Raw genomic sequence first — 22951 nt, 5'->3', positions numbered from 1 at the left:
CTTGACTTCCGCAAGGCATTTGATGCAGTTCCCCACAGTCATTTAATGAACAAAGTAAGAGCATATGGACTATCAGACCAATTGTGTGATTGGATTGAAGAGTTCCTAGATAACAGAATGCAGCATGTCATTCTCAATGGAGAGAAGTCTTCCGAAGTAAGAGTGATTTCAGGTGTGCTGCAGGGGAGTGTCGTAGGACCATTGCTATTCACAATATATATAAATGACCTTGTGCATAACATCAGAAATTCACTGAGGCGTTTTGCGGATGATGCTGTAGTATATTGAGAGGTTGTAACAATGGAAAATTGTACTGAAATGCAGGAGGATCTGCAACGAATTGACGAATGGTGCAGGGAATGGCAATTGAATCTCAATGTAGACAAGTGTAATGTGCTGCGAATACGTAGAAATAAAGATCCTCTATCATTTCGCTACAATATAGCAGGTCAGCAACTGCAAGCAGTTAATTCCATAAATTATCTGGGAGTTGGCAATAGAAGTGATCTGAAATGGAATGACCATATAAAATTAATTGTCGGTAAAGCAGATGCCAGACTGAGATTCATTGGAAGAATCCTAAGGAAATGCAGTATGAAAACAAAGGATGTAGGTTACAGTACACTTGTTCGCACACTGCTTGAATACTGCTCGCCGGTGTGGGATCCGTTCCAGATAGGGTTGATAGAAGAGATAGAGAAGATCCAATGGAGAGCAGTGCGCTTCGTTACAGATCATTTATTAATTGCAAAAGCGTTACGTAGATGATAGATAGACTCCAGTGGAAGACTCTGCAAGAGAGACGCTCAGTAGCTCAGTACAGGCTTTTGTTGAAGTTTTGAGGACATACCTTGACTGAGGAGTCAAGCAGTATATTGCTCCCTGCTACGTATATCTCGCGAAGAGACCATGAGGATAAAATCAGAGATATTAGAGCTCACACAGAGGCATACTGACAATCTTTCTTTCCACGAACAATATGAGACTGGAATAGATGGGAGAACCGATAGAGGTACTCAAGGTACTCTCCGCCACACACCGTCAGGTGGCTTGCAGAGTGTAGATGTAGATGTAGAAGGAGCAGAAATATTTTCAATTTCTGTTACTTAATTGGCTATTTTTACTTAGCATATTCCTACAGTTTATAGGGGAGACACAGCTTGTCTATTCATACAGGTTAAGTGCAATTTCTTGTCTTTGGAGTTTGGAAACTGTTCGTTGGTGTAAAGACTGTAAAGAGGCTGTTCAAAGTTTTCATGTGATGTGATGTTGACTTACTCAAGGTAGATTGTCGTTTAAACAATTAAATACTGTTGCCTTTGTAGTCTTTATGCATCCCTTTTCATTTTTCTTTATTTTTCATGTTTTGGTAACTTACTAATGGTGGTTCCTTTTCTTACCTTTTCCATTATTTTGATAGATGTCTCAATTTCATTCACTAGAAGAACTATTAATTTTATAAGATTGTTCGTCCTCATCTTGTTGACCAGATCAGAAATTGGTACTCCTGATTAACAAAAAATTTACCATTAATAAAATGTTCCAGGCTATTATGCCATGGTCGAATGGATTTCGCCCAAAAACCAAACATTTTGTCCCCCTCTGCAGAGGACATTTTCAAGCAGGATCGTAGATTCTTTGAATGTTCAATTCACACCCTGGCTCGATGTTTATTACAGTAAAATTACACTTGCACACAGTGGCATGATGTCACATGTTTTGAATGCATGAGAGCAATTGACCATTGTTGACTGCTGGCATCCACTGTTGCTTTCATTCCGTCCTTATTCCTATTAAAATTCCTGGGGTGTTTTATAATCTCTGTGGCCTCTCTTTAGAACCTTTTGTGGTATCCGCTTGTGGCTGCTAGTACTTCAGTCCTATCAAAATGAATGTGATGGTCTCCTGTCTGCAAAGCATGCTCCTTAACAGCTGATCTATCAATCTCCCCTCTTCTGCAATTGCCCTTGTGCTCTTCTAGTCATTTTTTGACCGTTCTTTTTGTAGTACCATTGTACATCTCTCCACAGCTACACAGAATCCTATAAATTCCTGCTTTTTTCCAGTTGTTGGTGAGCATCCTTAGCCGATTTTAGGTGATCTTGTATCTTGTGAGTGGATTTGTAGATTATCACGATGTTCCGCTTTTTCAAGATTTTTCCTATTCCGTCATTAATGTCCTTAATGAAAAGCAGGAAAACTTTCGATTTCACTAACGCTTGAGCAGTGCAATGATTTCTACACAGTGGTGTTAACACTCTTTTCATCTCAGCAAACGAATAACCATTCTTGAGCAATGCATTGGTGAGATGTTTTAATTCTGTGTTAAGCAGCTCTGGTTCGTAGATTTTCCTTGCTCTATCCACAAAGCTTTTATAATGCCTTACTTTTTTTGTGGGTTGTGGTTCTAATCCCATTGTTGGTAATGGTATGTGTATGTGGGTTTTCAGTAAATCATGTGGCCCAAGCTACCATCTTCTTTCTTGAAAACTAACACATCGAACAAATTCAATCTTCCACCTACCTCCTCCTCCATGGTAAACTGAATCTTCAGATTGATCCTGTTGAGATATTTCTGAAACCGACCCAGTTCCTTCTTGCCATGCTGCTACAAAACAAACATATCATCCATGTACCAGAGCCACATATTCAGTTTCTTGTTTGCAGTTTCCAATGCTTGCTCTTCGAATTTTTCTGTAAAGAAGTTCACTACGACTGGGCTTAAGGGTCTTCCCACAGCGACCCTATCTGTCAGTTCATAGAAGTCATTGTTTCATTTGAAATACCTTCATGTCAGGCAATGTTCTGCAACAATGGGAGGAAAAATTCAATTCAGCTGTTGCAACACTTTATTGATCAGAACCATTGTGAATAGCAATACCACATCAAAACTAACTAATATATCCTCTGGTTCTATCACTATGCTTTTTAATTTACTGATAAAATGTGCCAAATTCTTGATATACGAATCCGATTGGCCCGTATACAGTCATAATAAAGTTGTCAAGAACTTGGCAATCGAATAGGTGGGCTCGCAAATAGCAGTCAATATAGGTCTCAGAGGAACATGTTCTTTGAGCACCTTCAGCAATCCATAAAGTCTTGGTGGTAGCACAACTGAATTGAACAGACTTTTCTGAAAACTCTGTTGGATAGCGGCATTATTTATCAACTGTGTAACAGTTCTAAGAACCTTGTCAATGGGATCTTTACTCAGTTTCCTACATGTTTGAGGTCTAATAAGTCTTAACCTGAACTACTATAGTCGGTGACAATAAAAACAACTGCTACCTGTCACGTGTCAGTGGGAAGAATAACAACTCTGTCGTCCTCATTCAGGCATTTTATGGCATTTCTCTCACCCACAGTTAAATTAATTTTTGTAGGCTTTGTGCTAGACAGTACTCTTCCAGCTTCTCTACAGATTCTTCAGCTGTAATCGTGTCCACCCTACAAATGCTTGATTTTGCTCTGGCTTTTACTTCTTCCGTGGGCACAATTTGTGGGCTAATTGTAAAATTTTGCTGTGGCAAGCACTCATCTCTCATTGTGAGAAAACGAACGTCTGGATAAATTGATAACTGTGGAGGAAGTATCTGAATGGTGGATGGTCTGATTAGGTTGCAAATTATCAAATTCCTTCTTTCGTCTAACTGACATTGTCAACATACAGTTCTTAATAGTATCATGCAATAGTCTGTCAGTTCTGTCCCATTCACCACTACTCAGTTTATTGCTGACAGTAATATGGAGAGAAAAAGCAGAACATTGCAGTAATCAACAAACCCACCCAGAAGATACAAGATCACCACTGGAAAAGGGAGGAATTTATAGGATCATGTTTAGTTGTGGGGAGCTATACAAGGATACTACAAAAAGAACAGTCATAAAATGAGTAAAAGAGCACAAGGGCAATTGTAGAAGAGGGGAGACTGATAGATCAGCTGTTGCGGAACATATTTTTTAGCCAGTAAACCACATTCATTTTGATAGGACTTGAGTACTGGCAGCTGCAAGCGGATACCATGAAAGGTTATATAGAGAGGCCATAGATATTGTAAAACTACCCTGGAATTTCAGTAGAAAGAAGGATGGCTTGAAATTGAATGACATCAGGATTCCAGTGCTGAAGAATATGTCCACCAGTCTTCCACCATGAAGTGATAGCAACAGTGGTTGAAGGCAGTCGACAAATGTCAATAGTGCTCATACATTTGAAACATGTGATGTTATGCCACTGTGCATAAGCAGAATTTTGCTGTAGTCAATAGCAAGCCAGGGTGTGAATCATACATTCAAAGAATCTACAACCCCCCTTGAAAATATCCTCCGCACATGAGGACAAAACATCGGATCTTAAGGTGAAATCCATGATAGCCTGGAAAATTTTATTAACTGTGATGTTTCCTGCCGTGAAAGTTTACATTTTATAACAAAAATATTGTAACATGTTGTAAAGCAAAATTACTGCTAGTTGTTTTTGGTTCATTGAACTATAGTTTTGACAATCGTTTTTTAATTACTTGAAATTTTGCTGAAAAATTAAAGATTGAAACTAAGAGGAGACACCATTTGCTTTCATGTTAAGCCTTGCTGATTTTCTGCTTCTAATCATGCCTTTACTGTCATCTTTTGCTTGAAGCTTCCTTATTGATTATGTCTAGATTGAAACAGTAAAGTGATCAGTTTTTTACATGACAGTTACCTCAGCAGCATCCAGAAAATGAGCTTGTTTATTCCTTCTGTTGTGTATACATTTTTCACATTGCTCTGCTACTGCATGTGTCAGTTGCCACAGGCAATTGCAGGTGATGCTTGGGGCTGGTAATGTAACACTTGTGATTCGTCTACATTGTTTCTTTGTGCAGCATATTTATTTTATGCGACGGAATATCTTAAATTAGTTCTGAAGAAGAAACAAAAAAATAGTAAGATCATCCCTACTCTACTAAGCAACCACAGTGCTGCACTTTAACGGGCAGTATGAATGAACGTTGAACAGAAGTGCCCCGCTGTTGCTGCCACAGCCATATTATGTGTGCAGACAAACATCAGCTGACATCATCACCTGCTTTTGTGCTCCACTCTCAGTCACATTGATATTGAAGACAGAGGTATAGTAAATTAAGATCCTCTTCCTTATGGTGCAGTATAAACTCATCTAACATGTAATTGTCTGGTTTTCCAGTAAATTTCTTCCTGTCATAATACAGTGTCAGTATCAGGTACTACTTTAAATTAAAGAAGAAAAAATGGGGCATGACCCAAGTGTCTAATTCTTGGCCAGTCCTGACGGAGAGGGTCAAGTTGGACTTTGGGTCTACCAATTTGGAGATCAACAACTTCCCGTTTTCCATGTGGGTGCTGGATTTGGCATTTTTTGGTGCCCGTGATACGGTGCCTGGTAATGACCAAATCTGGTACAGCATACTGCAGCACTTGCAAAGAGCGTCTAAGGAAATCCTCTTACAATGTTTTAATTCAGTATGGCTGACTGACCAATTCTGCGACTTGTAGTGAGAGGTTATTATGATCCTTCTGTATAAACCAGAAAAGGACTGAACGTGTCCCAGTAGTTATCGGAGCATTGCCTTAATGAACTGTGTTGGAAAAAAAGACCCTAGATTGCATGGTCAGCTGTCACCTGGTTTGGATGTTAGAGACCAGGCAGCTGCTTAGATGCTGATAGTGTGGATTCAGTAGATGTTGGTCAACTGTTGACAACTTGACCCTGCTAGAACACCAGTAGGCCTTTGTATGTAACAAGCATTTTACAGACACTTTTTTTCACATCAGTAAGGCATACAACACTATTTGGACGCACAATATTCTCAGTCAGCTTCATCAGTGGGGCTTTCGTGGCCACTTCCCCATCTTCATTTGGTCCTTCCTCTCAAGCGTACTTTTTAGGTACAGAATTGGTGATGTATTATCAGATAATTTTCCGAAGGAAAATATTGCTCCCCAGGGCAGTGTTTTAAGTGTTACTCTCTTTGCCATAGTTATTAACAGAATCACCTCCACAGTATGGAGTCCTGTCCAAAGCTCCTTATTTGTGGACAATTTTGCGATCTTCTGCTCTTCGTCCAAAACTCACAACAGTGAGTTGTCAGCTACAACTTACAGTGAAGAGGTTGGAGGAGTAGACTGCAAAGACTGATCTCAACGTTTTCTGCAGAAAAGAGTTTGTGTGTGTGGGTTTTCATTGTAATCATTCTCATATACTTTTGATTCACCTGAGTTGAGTGTGTGGGAATCTGTTCTCTGTTTTAAAGAATTTGTGAGGCTTTTGGGCTTCCCGGGGAGCAGACAGGGCATGTGTGATCCAGTTTTATAGGGCTTCATGCAGTCGCAGCTGGGCTACGGGTGCACAGTGTATGGGTCATTGAGGCCTTCTTACCTGAAGATCATTGATGCTATACACCTGAGGGGTCAAGCTAGCCATGGGCGCTTACAGGACCAGCCCCACACCTAGTCTCTATGCTGAGGCTGGTGGACTGTCACTTACCATCCAGTGGCAACTCGTCAGGTTGCCTCAGGCATGCCAGTTCCTCTGTACTGCCAGCTCCTCACCACACCACATCATTGCTCACCCCATTATGGAACACCTCTTTATCCATTGCCGACGGGCAACAAGGCTGTTTGGGATCCGTGCAAAATGTGTGCTGGAGCCCGTTGATGGGTGTCATGCACAGGCTCAAATTCTGGGTTTTAACTGTCTGTGGCGCTAGTTACTGCAGAGGCCCATAGTGATTTTAGATTTAGTACAAAACAGGTGAGGCTGCATTCCTGCATTGTTTCTAACAGATTACTTTATGACATTTGGCTGAGCACCACAACTATGTAGCCATATTTACGGATGACTCTAAACAGGGAGACTCCATTGGTTGTTCTGTTGTTTTTCCTGATCATCTGCTCAAGGTCCAACTGCTTCAAGACTTTACTGTCTTCGACGTGGAATGATACACGATCTTGCGGGCACTGAAGCAGATGCGACACATTTTGAGTGCTAAATTCCTTGTCTGTTCAAATTTCCTGAGTGCCCTTCACCCCCTACAATGCTTGTACCCAGCAGATAAATTAGTCAGAATATCCAAGATGCCCCCTTCAATCTACAAAGGCTGGGGAAAGAGATGCCTTTCTGCTGGGTATGAGGGCACAAGGTTATTGCAGGGAACAAAAGGGCGGATGCAGCAGCCAAGGAGGCATGTTGTGATGCTCAGACTATTCAGTGCACCATCCCCATACACAGTGTACCATCCCCATACATGCTATCACCTCAATGGGGAGGAGAATGGATGACAGTGGGAGACAGTAAGCTGCATCTGGTAAAGTCGACAATGCGGCCTTGGCATACCTCCTTCCAGCCACATAGATGGCATGAAGTCCTCCTTACTCGTTCTCGCATAGGCCATAGCCCCGTGATCCATGTATTCTTGCTCTGGTGAGAGGACCCTCCAGTATAGTGCTTGCAACATACATATCACTGTGCAACACATTTTGTTAGTGAGAATATTAAAGTTTTGTGGTATAACCAACTTCTTTCATCAATTTTTAGGGAGATGTTCGTAATGTGTCAACAAGATGAGTGGCTCACTCACGTTTTTTGTAATTGGTCAGCCAGTCACATTTGCCTGTGCTGTTATTTTAGGCCTCTTTCGTTTCCAGGTATAGTACTTTTCACCCTTTCTCCATTGCCTTAAAGTGTGGGAGATAGAGTGATTCTGTGGGTCATCACAATTGAGCGGGAAGTGAGAGTGTTATTTTCTTGGTTTCCTCCTCACTGTGTGACTACAATTTTACCCATTTTATACACATTAGTTTCTTTTAAAACGGACACACACACACACACACACACACACACACACACACACACACACACACACACACACACACGCACGCGCGCGTACACATTATTTTGTTCTACCTGTATCTGGCCACACATTGCTATAACTCAGTCTGCTTAAGTGGAAAAGAAAGAGAAAGTACACATACATAATATGCATGTGAATTGTGTATAGTCCTAATCTCCTTCTCTGTCTCTGTCAATCTCCTCTCCCCCCCCCCCCCCTCCTCCCCCTCTCTCCCTTTCCCTCTCAATCCATCACCTCATCCCACCTTTCTCTGTCCACTTTCACCTCCCTCCTCTCCCCATCTCCTCCCCCTCTCATCATCTCCTCCCCCTCTTCCCATCTCTCTCTCCCCCCCCCCCCCCTGTCGATCTACTTCTTCATGTTTTCTGTGTCTATTTTCTCCCACGCCTCTGTCCATCTCCTCTTCCCCCTCTATCTGCCCTTGAGTCTTGTTTATTGTTATTACAAATTCAGATTCTGTAGTAGTATTCTAATCATGAACCAGTAAGCCACATATACAACTTTCCTGTTTGTTAATAAAGTTTCACTATATAAAAAAAGTACATAGTCTACATGTGTCTGAATACTTATTATGGTAACGTGTAAAATTCTGATGTAAATCGGAAATGTACATTTTGAGATTTTGTGTAATAATTTTTTTCACTACACACATGGTGTTCATTTTAACTGTATCTTGAAAACTACACATTGGATCAAAAATAGTTATAATTCCAATTAGTCTTGGAGGGGGCCATCCAACAACATCACACTCGACCTGCCACCCCACATTTGCACGGGAGGAGGGAGGGGGGGACTGAAATCTTCAGTGGGAACCCCAGTTTTTTTCAGCAGATTATGATTCCATGACAAATTCTACATACATTTTTTTCTGAAGCATTTTCTTTGTTTTGCCATAGATGGTGCTGTAATCGGAGGACTAGAATGGGTAAACAGTTGTAATTTACTACATGCTACTTAATGGCCCTTGAATACCCAGTGGCATGTGGGAGCCCACCTCCATGCTGCGAGGGTAGGACAGGCCAGTATTTCATAGCTTCTAATTAGAAACCCTATTTGCATTGTTGTATTCCTCTGACATTTCGAATAGGGGACTACTCAGTAAACCACTGTGGCCGTGGCTCGAGTTGAATGCTACTCTACTTTCCTAATTAAAGTGTTCAAATGTAGTATCACCAACTTCAATACATTTAGTGATCCGCTTTTCATATGACTATAGATAGGGCAGAAGCATATCTGTGGGAATGTCAGCACAGGTGTGTATGATGTAGTCGATCATGGCTTTGTGGCCTGTTGGCACTTTCTGGTGTACATTACCTTTTAAATATCCCTACAGAAAGAAATCCAGCAACATCAAGTCCGGCAACCAAGTGGGCCAGTTAATGGGGCCACCTCTGCCGATCCACCAACCTGTGTAAACATGGTCTAATACCTTCCGTGCTTCAGATATTTAATGCACTGGGCAACAATCATGCTGAAACCCCATACACTGTCGAACATCCAGGGCTACATCCCGCAGTAGTACCATCTCTCAGTGCAATGTTCACCTTCCTGCAGTTGTTAACATGGGCACCTCAGTCTGAAGCACGACATATGTGAGAAGCCCTTAGTAGCTCGCCTTCCACAAATTTTACTTTAAATTGTGACTAAAGCAGTTTTGCTTTGTATTTCTTTTATATGTGATGTGTAAGTACTGCTTCCTTTTGTACTGTTAATCCGTTTTCAGTTTTGAAACTGTGTTTCTGTGCTTTTGCATAAGCAAAATGTTACCACGTCTGCTGTTGTCATATAAAACTTTGCCTGTGAGTTCAAGTACTAAATACTGCTCATTTTAACATTCAGCTGTCTATATTTTAAAGGTTAAGTAACCCACTTATATTTACAGCTACCAGATGGCTCTCTTAGTGTCATGTTCACCTGCCCGCACTTTTTAACGCGGGTGCCTCAGTCCGTTGCTACCTGTGGCTTTACAGATATGAGTAGCCCATAGTGGCTTGCCTTCATGCTTTCATTTAAAAAAATTTGTAACTAAAGCCCTTCTGGCCTGTTATTTATTTTATACGTGACATGTAAGTACTGTCTCTGTCTTGTATTTTATATAATTTTTTTCCCCATAAATTTGTAATTATGTTACAGGCCGCTTTAAACATTTAAATTCTGATAATGGCACTATTGGAAGTGCTGAAACCTGGTTAATAAGACTAAAAATTGTGGCCGAGGACTCATTTGTTTCAACATTATAACACATTTGCTTCATTTCTTTTTGCTGGTCTGTACGGTGCCATCAGGATTAAAGGTGTTCACAGCCTTGTAAAAGAATGCACAAGAGCAAGCTTTCTCTGGAAAAATCTTGGCATACAGGGCAACAACAGCCTTAACATGGGGTTCCCATTGAAGATTTCATAGTTGCCACCCACTACCCACACATGGGTAAGTGGCAGGTCGAATGTGGTATCATTGGATGTTCCCCTACGAGACAAACAAATTTGAATTAAAACATTTTTTATCTGATGTGTAGTTTTTTAGATATTTCAATGTCATCAGTTAAAATGAACTTCCTGTGTAATACATGTATATATTTCTATATTATAAGTATTAACAGTATACATAAATTAAAGAATTAGGTGCCTAAAAACACGGCCGTAATAGAATTCAACATTGTGTCAAAATTTCAAAGCGATCGGTCAAGAACTTTTGGAGTTTAACTATTCTGAACAAACCAACATTTTCATTTTTATAACACTTCCCCTTTTATGACATATATACCAGACAGTGTTCCAGTAAGTATATAAAAACACATGAGTATTCGAATGGAACATTGTGCCAAAATTTCAAAGCAATCCATGAAGAACTTGTGACAATTTGAGATTTTTGTTGAGCATTTTTTAATATGAAACAATGTTTTATTACTTAATCAGCATGTACATAACGACTTCTACACACCCTAGAACACATAAGAACCACAGAGTAATTATAACACAGCAGAGTAAACAAAAAAATTGTCGATATCAATATACATAACTTAACATGTCCCCTTAAATTGACATTGACACACAGTATGAAGTCTAAAAGTACAGTCACGCCTTCACTTATTTCACAAGGCCCACAGATTCTCACACATTTTTCATGTCTGGTATTGCTAAGTGGCTTTGTGAAAGCATCGGCTGACATTTCTTCAGAAGGCAGATGTTCAACATTAACAACACCTGACTCAACATGCCTTCTTGTAAAATGATACTTTATATCCATATGGTTTGATCTAGAGTTTGTCACTAGGTTATTGGCAAACTCAAAGACTCCTTTATTATCATAATATGCTGTAAATGGCTTTATGACACTTCTTGGCTCTACCTCAAACATAAGTTATCTTAACCACAGAAAATCTTGAACAGTTGATGCCAAGGCCTTATAATCAGCTTCACAAGTAGAAAGTGCAATAGTTTTTGTTTTCTACTAGACCACGAAATTAAAGAGTTTTGTAATTTTATGCATGAACCAGTTACAGAGTGTCTGTCATTGATTTCTTTCCCCAATCTGCATCACTGAAGACATACTCTAGAAAATTCTAGCTTAAATATCTAAACAATCTTTTTACTGTCAACCAATGAATCTTTTTAAAGCAATGATTATATATGCTAAGGAGACTTAACAGCAAAACATGTCAGGTCTGGAGATTTGGGATAGATGTAGGAGACCTCCTATTGCTTCTTGAAATTTTACTTTGATATCATGTGATTCAACTGCTTCAAAGTCCAAACCAAGTTCAAGTGGTGTTGCATTGGCTTGGCTTCATTAATTTCAAATTTCACCAGAACTTTTTTTGCTTAGGATTTCTGGGAGGCCCAAATTTTTGCTTTATCACAATCCCATGTAATTTCCTTGCCTAGGTATTGGCGTATCTGTCCTAAGTCTTTTATCTAAAAAAGTCTCTTCAAAGAACTTTTGAATTGGTCCAAAACACTTCTGTCATTTGAGAATAACAGCACATCATTGACATATAAAGCTATGATCACTAGTTTGGTGCCATCTCTGTGGAAATTGATACATGGATCAGTGTTTGATCTGTCCAGTTTTTTGATTCCCATCCCTATCAGCCTGTTTGAGCCCACAAACAGCTTTCTTCAGCCTCCAGGAGTTGCAAAATTTTCTGGTGAAATGACAAATTTCTTCATTTAAGTCTCCATAGAGATAAGCAGTAGTGATGTCAACATGGTTGATCAGGTTCTCTCGAGCTGGCATAGGCAAGATATATCTAATGGATGCATGCTTGACCGCTGGTGCAAAGGTTTCCTGATAATCAACACCTTGAACTTTAGCACATCATTTTATCACTAGGCGTGCCTTAAATGTTTCTGGTGTACTGCTAGTCTCAGGCTTTATTTGTAATACCCACTTAGTCTTGAGTGGTTTATGTCCCCTGGGTAGCTCTACTTCTTCAAATGTGTTATTACGAACTAGAGGTAAGAATTCTTTCTTCATTGCTTTTTCCATTCTTCATTATTCGCGCCTTTCAAAGCTTCCTTGACGTCGATGTCTTCACTTGGAAGTCCTTCTTTCAAATAGTAAGTAACATGATCTGGCCTTGTCTTGGGTTTTGGTTCGCTGCTTGACCTTTGAGGTGTAACCTCGTGAACTATGTTTTGATTCTCATGACCCACATCTTGAGCCTCAGTTTCTATTAAAAGGTTCATCATCACTGTCTTCTGATTTAACTTTTTCTTCAGTTTGTGAAGTATTGATGTCCTGAAGAACTTCTTCTTGTTCCAATCCTAAGGCATTTGTGGTCTTAGCGTTTTCTGTCTTCGAACTTGAAAAACTCTCCTCTTCCAGGAATTTTACATTCCTACTAACAGTTATCTGGCCAGTCTCCGTATTGATGAATCGATAGCCTTTGGTTGCCTGACAGTAGGCCACAAGTGTCAACTTCTGTGACTTTGTATCCCACTTCTTGCAGTGGGGTTTTGAAATGTGAACCATTGCACTGCAGCCAGAAATTCTCAGACATGATAAACAAGCCGTAGTCTTATGCCAAAGTTGATATGGCGTCTTATCTCCGAGTGTGGTGGACGGTGAACGATTTGATAGGTACGCAGCTGTAGACACAGTTTGGTAGGTTAGCATCGAACATCATAGCACTACCCCTTTCAACCAATATTGTATTAGCTTTCTCAGGAACACCATTCTACTGTGGACTGTAACATACTGTAAGCTGGTGGATGAGACTCTTAGAAGCCAGAAATCCTTTTAGTTCATCATTGACATATTCCTTTCCATTTTCAGACCACAACTTCTTAATATTTGTACCTGTCTGCTTTTTCACCATGGCTTTGAAGTTTTGAAATATCTGTATTACCTCAGATTTTTTCTTCGAGAAATAAACAAACCTGAGTCTTGAAAAATCATCAGTAAATATGAGAAAATAATGATCTCCACCAATAGACTCTGTCTCCATTTGCCCACACAATTTTTTATTAAAAGTCACTTTATGTCCTTTGCTTGCAATTTTACTAACTGAGAACAAATTTACAGTTGAGTTGGGGATGTGAATCACATCAGACGCTTCTACTGTTTTATCACCAGTATAGACGGTCAGATCAGCACTTCCAGTAGTCTCTACTACTAAGCCATCACCTCCCAAGCTGGTTACTGAACTATTAGATGGCTTGACATTATGAAGCTTCATTCCCTCATTAGTAATGTGAGTTGGGGCACGGGAATCTAAATACCACATATTCTCTCTATGAGACTGCTTACCATCATCAGCAAGAAAAGCTTTCTTTTGCTGTGTCTGTTTCCTAAGTACATATTTGTCATCATTATTTTTGATGAGCCTCCTCCTTTTTCGTCCTTACTAGAACAATATTTAGCAATATGAGTTGGTTTATTGCACTTGTAGCATTTAATAGTACATTTTGTAGGCCTCTTCTTATTTGTATATTGAGCAGATTCCTCATTTCCATTTGCATCTTCGGGTTTATCTTGTAGCAGTTTCACTTTAATAGAATCTCCCATATACGTGTGCCACTGTTGTCAAGTGCCATGATCATAGGCTGATAATAAGCGGGTAATCCAGCCAGAAGCAAAGTTCCTATCCACTCTTCACTCACCCCAAACTTCATTTTGTTTAACTTAAACACGGTCATTATTATACAATCTCAGTAGTCATCTATTGACTTGCATTTATCTAATTTGGTGGTGATTAATGAAGCTCACTCTACACGTGAGTCTTGTGTTTTCAAACGCCTACTTCGGAATAATTCTTCTTGTCGACAAAAAGTATAATCCGGGAATGTGCCTTTTTGTCTCTTTTCTTCCAAGAATTGTCCCACTTCATCGGATCCGAAGGAGCATTGTCAACAACATCCCACAATTTGTCATGGCCCAAATATGCCTTCATGACAAATTTCCATGTTGAGTAATTTTCATGCCTGATCAACTTTTCAATCACTAGAAGTCCAATTGAGACTGTACCACTCGTTTTTAGCTTTGAGTGGGAGAAAAAATATCGGCAGTATGCATTCAAGAGTGATCAGTCGGCAAAATATGAATGATCGGCACATGCATAACTTACGAACCGGCTCTGGGTTTCCGCACACAGCTTCGATTTTAACATTTATAAAACCTTACTTTCACACTTGTGTCTGGACCCATAACCTTTTGTTTAGCATTTTTTAATATAAACGTGAAAGCTTTCGGAAACAACATGTTATTAATTAATCAGTACATGCACAACAACTACTACACACCCCAGAACACATAATAACCACTGAGTAATTATAAGACAACGGATTAAACAAAAACATTGTCGATATCAATTTACATATCTTAACAATGCTGAAGAAATGAAATCTATGTCTGTATTTATAGAGAAATTATAGATGTTCCTAATTGTAAATCCTCTAAAGTTTTTGACCGAGTGCTTTGAAATTTTGGCATGATGTTCCATTGCTACACATGTGCGTTTTTATTTACCTACTTTTCAAATATAAATGATACATAAATTTAGCAATGGGGAAATGGTACAAAAATCTCTAAAAGTTACATATACCTGTATTATACATGATATGTTAAAGAATTAGCACCTAAAATCATGCCCTTATTAGAATTCAACATTATTTCAAAATTTTAAAACAATTTGTCAAGATTTTAGGAAATATACGATTTTGAACAAACAACATTTACATTTTTATTTATATAGATGTGGTGCTAGAGGACGTAATGCTACTTTCTCCTGAATTGTGTTTGTTACTTACTACACATTTTCTTACTGCAGTAGAAAAAATTGAATATTTATGCAATGTTTATTCACTTCAGTATTGGCGTGGAAACAGTCTCTGAGAGGTTCCTATTGTCTTAAAATGGTTCAGTGAACTGTTCTTTGAACCCAGACCATTACCTTTTGTGAACAGTGTTCTGACTGATTGAGCTATCCAGGCACAACTGCCTCCATAACAGCTTCAATTCTGACAGTACCCTTCATACTTTTCACAGAGCATTGCCTATGAAAGGCAAGGGTCTAGGTTCAGTTTCTGGTCTGGCATTCAATTTCAGTCTGTCCGGAAGTGTCATGAGAGTATACTCTGTTTTGCAGTTGGAATGATTCATTCTGGAAACTTCCTGCCAGACTGAGAATGAAAAATGAGCCTCTGCTTTTTTGTGTGCGCTCTTACATAATACTAAGAGCATGACAGGATTATTGAAAACTGACATCTTAATAGCAGCAGGCAGAGAATATTGTGCTCTTAAGTGGGATAATAAACCTAAGAAAATAAAAAAGAAAGAAATGTGAGAAAGTTTGTAATTAAACGGAACATGTGAGAGAAGTTAAAATACTTTCAAGCATTATAGCATGATGAAGATGGTAATAAGCAGAAGCAGAGCCTGGAAGACGATGATGTTGTTGTGGTCTTCAGTCCAGAGACTGGTTTGATGCAGCTCTCCATGCTACCCTATCCTGTGCAAGGTTCTTCATCTCTGAGTAACTGCCGCAACCTACATTCTTCTGAATCTGCTTAGTGTATTCCCTTGGTTTCCTTCTGCGATTTTTACCCTCCACACTTCCCTCCAATACTAAATTGGTGACCCCTCGATGCCTCAGAATGTTTCCTATCAACTGATCCCTTCTTCTAGTCAAGTTGTGCCACAAATTCCTCTTCTCCCCAATTCTATTCAGTACCTCTTCATTAGTTACATGATCTACCGATCTAATCTTCAGCATTCTTCTGTAGCACCACATTCCAAAAGCTTCTATTCTCTTCTTGTCTAAACTGTTTTTCGTCCATGTTTCACTTTCGTACATGGCTACACTCCATACAGATACTTTCAGAAAGGACTTCCTGACATTACATCACAAAAATGAATTACATACAGTACTTTTAATTGTGCACTCTTTGTGGCACATCTGTGCAGCCAACAAAGTCAGTAATGCAATTTAATGCTTGGTACTTGAATCAGAAGTACCTGGCTCTATCCTAAATTTAAAAAATCCTTTCTCGTAATGCAGTGACAAATTGAGGAGAGGTGGTGGTGTAACATTCCTACGTACCAGACCTGACACCAGTTTCCTGTGTCAGACTCCAAACTGCTACTTGGTGTCTCACCGAGAGTGAGTATATGACATTTATGATAACAAGTAAACCTCCAGTTCCTTAAAGCAAAAGTGTCCAGACTTGCTAGTACTGCAGACAGCAAACCATCTACTGGTGGCTACATAACGGCTGCAAAAGAAAGAGTCGTTATGTCATTTGTTTCAAAAATATCCTGGGGAGGAATATACCATCTAGTACTTTCCCCAAGGGCCCGCCCTCTCTTTTCCGAGAGTGAATGAAAGACAAAAAAAAAAATTGAAACAGTGAATGGAGAGGGGTAGGACTGCCATCAGATCCATTGCGGGCCACAGAATGTGCATTTCTGCTTTAAATAATGTAACTCCCGTATATAAAACAGCTTCAGATGTTTGGTTACTTTACAAATGAGTTAATGTGTTAAATATTTGACATTACGTTTGTAAGCATGGGCAGTTTAAGGCCCAAGTGACTCTGGGCGACAAGCTGAGAAGGGTGCCGGAGGTGCTAGAACGACATATCTATACAGAGCATATCACAATTAGTAGCAGCCACTTGGGGTGCTATACTGAGAGGGGCACTTGAGTATAAGATTTTTATGCATTGCATATTACATATAGTAGCAAAAACTGACACGGGCGACAGTGTACAAAAGAAAAGGGGGTTGGGGGTGGAGGCGCCAGATGATAAGTCACTCATGTGGAAAAATGTTCTCAAACCATCCCTGCATGTAAGCAAGAAAAAGTTGAGAAAAGTTTGTTGTAATTTACTATGTGCTTTGTTTATGGAACATTGGATGAATGTAGTCTTGAGTAATTTGTGCTCGTTTGCAACCAAAAGCTAGTCCTTCACACATCTCACTGTTTATGACACTGTATCTCCTGAACTGTTTGTCATACATTGATATAATTTTTAGGTAGATTCAGTGATATATCTAGATACTCTCTGCAAAGTGTTTTACAAATAGAGTTACAGCAGAGTCTCTATAATCCGACACTTCACCAATCTGACGCAATGAGCCAAGTGAACAGTTTAGTAAACAATACATACTCGGCCACTAATTGTTGATTACTGCGTACATTGTGCAGTCGAATTAGTACCCTCTTTAACTTGACTGTGATAGTGTTAGGTGAATGTTTTGTACTTTTCTTACAATATGTCTCAAGCAGATAGTGAAAAATGTAAACACAAAACATTGACTGTGGTTGAAAAATCTGAAATTATTAAAAAATTAAACAAAGGAGAAAAAAGTAGTGATTTAGCTTCATTTTATGGCATTGGGTGTGCTACCATTTCTGAAAATAACAAAAATCGTGATGAAAGTGAGGGGATTGTGTACAATTTGAACAGCAGAAGAACTGACAGGAAAGTGATAAAAACCGGTGAATACGCATTAATTGAGGATGCTTCAAACACATGGTTCCTTCAGGAATGTAGTAAACACACTACAGTTTCAGGAGGTCTTATCAAAGTAAAAGCGATACTTTTCTATAAATAAATTATGAAAAAAGATTATTTCTACACAACTACCAGATAGCTTGATAAGTTTAAAAAACTGTTTGGTATCCACTTGCTAACCACAACAAGAGAAAAAACTCTCTTGTGACTTTGAAGCTGCGGAGCTGTACAGACAAAAATTCAAGAAAACTTTAGAAGAGTTAAATCTTTGTCATGATCAAGTTTATAACGCAAACGAAAGTGGATTTTTGTGGAAAATTTTGCCCAACAAAACATTCGTCCGCAAAGCATAGTGCTCCTGGCAGAAAAATGTGTTAAGATAGGTTGATATTTATGTCATGCTCTGCTGCTAATGGATCACACAAACTTGAGCTGCTTGTCATAGGAAAATCAAAAGATGCTAGGACTTTAAAAAATGCAAAACATCTACTAGTCAAATATAACACGAAAATAAATCTTGGATGACATGGTGATTGTTCAGTGAGTGGTTTCATGAGAAGTTTGTGCCTTTGGTCTAAAAATTTCAAGAAGCAAAATTTGTCTCAGAAAGCTTTGTTGGTGTTGGATAACTGCCACAGATATCCAGTTGAAGATGAACTTGAATCCAAAGGTGGTTTTAAAAAAGTGAGGTTTCTTCCCCCAAATGTAACCCCTTTGCTACAACCTATGGACCAGATTATTATCCAGACTGTTAAGGTTCATTATAAAAAAAGCCTAGTTTGTAGTGTAATTAGCAAAAAGAAAAGTGTTAGTCAATCATTAAAAGAAACAAATGTTAAAGACATTGTTTACAACCTTGCTTAGGCTTGGGAAAGTGTTGGTATCTGCATATGGCAAACTGCGTCCAGCTCTTCTTTACTAAACAAGTCCAAGAAATGTTTTAAAGAAGATAAAGGGAATGAGAAAGATGTTGACCCTATTAACGACGAGATCAAGCTGCTCCAAGAGACAGACAATTGATATCTGTTCAAATGATTCTGAAACATTGTGTGTTAACCACACAGATGACTGGTTATTCGGAAACAAAAATGAAAATTGTCAGCTGATGAGTGATAACAATATTATTCATGATTATGGCAATGTAGAACAATGGGAAACTTTGACAGTACAGGCCGAACGACATAGCGATGATGTGAGTGCTTTTAACATATGTGTCACTTGGCCTGAGGGAAACGACGCAGAAGCAGCTGATGTTTTAGTTTGGAGGAGGCAGCAAGAGAGAGCTCTAAAATCTTCTTTGAACTCGAAAAAACCAACAAAGATTGACGACGTACTATCACAGAAGAAGGCGACTGATGAAGATGAATGTATAAACAATTTATATATTAAACGGCGTAAAGTATTATTAACATATGATCTGAGTTCTACATATAATTATTGTTTTGTGAGTCACTTAAATGTTTTAATATAAAAAACCAGCAATTTTCATTGAAAATCCAGTAATTTGACATTTTCTATAATCCAGCATATCCCGGTCTCATATGCATCGGACTACAGAGACTCTACAAAATGTTGTGTCTGATTTTGAAGTTTTACTGCTCACTAGTTTTTCACAGATCTAAATGTTTATGACATCAAATCTCCTGAACTGTGTGTTTTGCAATGATATAATTGTGCTGGTACATTCAGTGGTATTTGTGGATGGTGTCAGCAAACTTCGTTGTGAATAGAGTCAGAGATAAAGAATTAATAAGTTAAAACATCATGCCTAATGCTGGAGTTTGACTGCATGAACGACAAAAATTAAGTAATCAATAAAACTTGTTTCATTTCGCCATTATGTGGGTAAGGGCAAGGGGGTGGGGGGTCATAAGAGGTTTGAAATTATGAGTCAAGTTTGTTATAAGTCACTAAGTGCTGTCATTCTCAAATACTGGATGCATATAGTCCGGGTATTGACACACCATCAGTTACGGTGTCGCAATACAAACACACAGTTCCTAACTGCAACAATTGTCTTAGTATGTTAAACTTTTGACATAAGATTATACCTCTTAATGAAGAGATTAAGACAACATTTTAAATTCTGTCACTAATTACACAAAATACTGAAAAATAAAAATTGTTTTGCCCGCTTGAAGCCCTTAGGTAGGCAATCCGCAACTTGCACTGGTTTCCGGGATAGCAGTTTAGTAATACAGATAATTGGTCTGTTGGATGGCGACATTAGTTCTGTTGCCTCTTGGCACTATTAGAGAGGTGCAGGCTATGAGCTGTTATTGGCGTACACTCTCTCTTTCATTCCAGGCTTATACCTAACAATACAGAAACTGCACAAGCACTTGTCACAGTCATTTACACACACACAGAGAGAGAGAGAGAGAGAGAGAGAGAGGGGGGGGGGGGGGGGGACACTTCAGAACAGATTAGAAAAAGGATCAACTAAGCACCTTCATAAGAACCTTGCTTTGGCAACAGTGTGATGTTTCTGCATTGTCATCAGTGCTCACTGCCTGGGTATGAGACTAACTTTATTCTTCTTCAAACAGACTTCAATATGTGTGCTTTTTTAACTTCCAAGTTGGGTCCTTATTTTACCCTTTGTAAGAAGTTGAAATGTACTTCTTACTAAGTGGTTTCCTCGGCTCAGATGATTTCTTATTTGACTGCTTAATTCATAAAGAATATATGTCTATCTACAGTCTGTTGTTGTGGGTCAATTAAGTGATATTTGTAGCAAATCAGATTTACATGAATATGCAGCTTTAGTTAAAAAGTGAATTTTGGAAATGCATTCTGATTTGGAATATGTTGTTTTTTGTCTCTAGTCATATTCGTCTATCATCATGTGCTCTTAATAGACACTTAGATAAGCAGCATTATTCCAGGTATGACCATGACGTTATAGTCCACACATGGCTAAAATTGGACAAAATGTTGCATAAGAGAGAATTAAGTGCAAGATAAGAAAGAGAGAGAATGGAAATAAATGAGATAACTTATTGCTATTTGGTCTTGTTTATACAGTTTTCTTCTTACCTTTCTGTACACCATTTCAGATCTCGCAATCACACATGCGTTCCCCTGCAAATGTCGCTTGGGAGACAGGGAAATGGCACCACTTGTTGAAGCAGATATTTACCGTGCAATGGAACAACGTCACCTTACGCTTGTGGGATGGTATCATTCCCATCCCTTCACAGCAGCCACACCAACACTACGGGATATAGATGCTCAGTTGGAGTATGAAATAAAGATGAAAGGAAACAGTGATGCTAGTTACACACCATGTGTTGGTGTCATCTGCTGTAAGTTTTCAGTCAGATCTTATTATTGTCTAAGTATAGTCTTTTTAAGTAGTTATTGGTGTTTTTCTTGACTGTATTCTTCAACTAGCATCATTCATCTTTTTTAACTGTCTAGGTATTTCAACAAAAGCAAAAGCTATAATCAATTGAGTTATTCTGCAAAGTATTAGTAGACTCTTGCAGAGCAGAACTGTGAGATATACCAATAGCATCACATAAACAGAGTGGCAAAGAAGGAATTCATAATTTTGAAATCAAATATAAGATTAAAAAAGTTTTTCCATATGGATCCAATAAATATTGGGGTGGTTGCTTCTTCTTTGCTCTCTATTTGTTTTTAGAAAGAATTACTGCTTCAGCTGCAATGATATTGCAGTGGTAGTAGTAGTAGTAGTAGTAGTAGTAGTAGTAGTAGTTGTTGTTGTTGTTGTTGTTGGTGGTGGTGGTGGTGGTGGTGGTGTAATAGTAGCAGCAACAAATGACCAGGTATTGTGTCATATTCAGAACATTAAAGTACTTTAATTTAAGTTACCCATGTTTTTACGAATGACTAATTGAAAATTAATAATTCCAGTCTCTCTTTGACTCATCTCTGTCCTATTTATTTACAAGTAATACTTGTGATTTTCTGAAATTGTCATATTCATTGAACTCTTAAGCATGTTGTTGTTGTTGTGGTCTTCAGTCCTGAGACTGGTTTGATGCAGCTGTCCTTGCTACTCTATCCTGTGCAAGCTTTTTCATCTCCCAGTACATACTGCAACCTACATCCTTCTGAATCTGCTTAGTGTATTCATCTCTTGGTCTCCCTCTATGATTTTTACCCCCCACGCTGCCCTCCAATACTAAATTGGTGATCCCTTGATGCCTCACAACATGTCCTACCAACCGATCCCTTCTTCTGGTCAAGTTGTGTCACAAACTTCTCTTCTCCCCAATCCTATTCAATACTTCCTCATTAGTTATGTGATCTACCCATCTAATCTTCAGCATTCTTCTGTAGCACCACATTTCGAAAGCTTCTATTCTCTTCTTGTCCAAACTATTTATCGTCCATGTTTCACTTCCATACATGGCTACACTCCATACGAATACTTTCAGAAACTGCTTCCTGACATTTAAATATATACTCGATGTTAACAAATTTCTCTTCTTCAGAAACGCTTTCCTTGCCATTGCCAGCCTACATTTTATATCCTCTCTACTTCGACCATCATCAGTTATTTTGCTCCCCAAATAGCAAAACTCCTTTACTACTTTAAGTGTCTCATTTCCTAATCTAATTCCCTCAGCATCACCCGTCTTAACTCGACTACATTCCATTATCCTTGTTTTGCTTTTGTTGATGTTCATCTTATATCCTCCTTTCAAGACACTGTCCATTCCATTCAACTGCTCTTCCAAGTCCTTTGCTGTCTCTGACAGAATTACAATGTCATCGGCGAACCTCAAAGTTTTTATTTCTTCTCCATGAATTTTAATACCTACTCCGAATTTTTCTTTTGTTTCCTTTACTGCTTGCTCAATATACAGATTGAACAATATCGGGGAGAGGCTACAACCCTGTCTTACTCCCTTCCCAACCACTGCTTCCCTTTCACGTCCCTCGACTCTTATAACTGCCATCTGGTTTGTGTACAAATTGTAAATAGCCTTTCGCTCCCTGTATTTTACCCCTGCCACCTTTAGAATTTGAAAGAGAGTATTCCAGTTAACATTGTCAAAAGCTTTCTCTAAGTCTACAAATGCTAGAAATGTAGGTTTGCCTTTCCTTAATCTTTCCTCTAAGGTAAGTCGTAAGGTCAGTATT

The 22951-nt window shown here is 38.9% G+C and overlaps 1 protein-coding gene across 1 annotated transcript in view; it reads left to right on the top strand.

Annotated features, from left to right (window-relative positions):
* LOC126483677 (MPN domain-containing protein) overlaps positions 1-22951 on the top strand; it is a 163362-nt gene that overhangs the window by 91220 nt on the left and 49191 nt on the right. Inside the window, exon 7 of the mRNA XM_050106757.1 lies at positions 20893-21141. Coding sequence (XP_049962714.1) covers positions 20893-21141 — 249 coding nt within the window. The remainder of the gene's footprint in view (positions 1-20892; positions 21142-22951) is intronic.

The sequence above is a fragment of the Schistocerca serialis genome, chromosome 6 (genome assembly GCF_023864345.2).
Source record: "Schistocerca serialis cubense isolate TAMUIC-IGC-003099 chromosome 6, iqSchSeri2.2, whole genome shotgun sequence".
In the NCBI taxonomy this organism is placed as follows: Eukaryota; Metazoa; Arthropoda; class Insecta; order Orthoptera; family Acrididae; genus Schistocerca; species Schistocerca serialis.
Note: the sequence above shows the minus strand (reverse complement) of the source record. Positions and strands in the feature narration are given on the sequence as shown.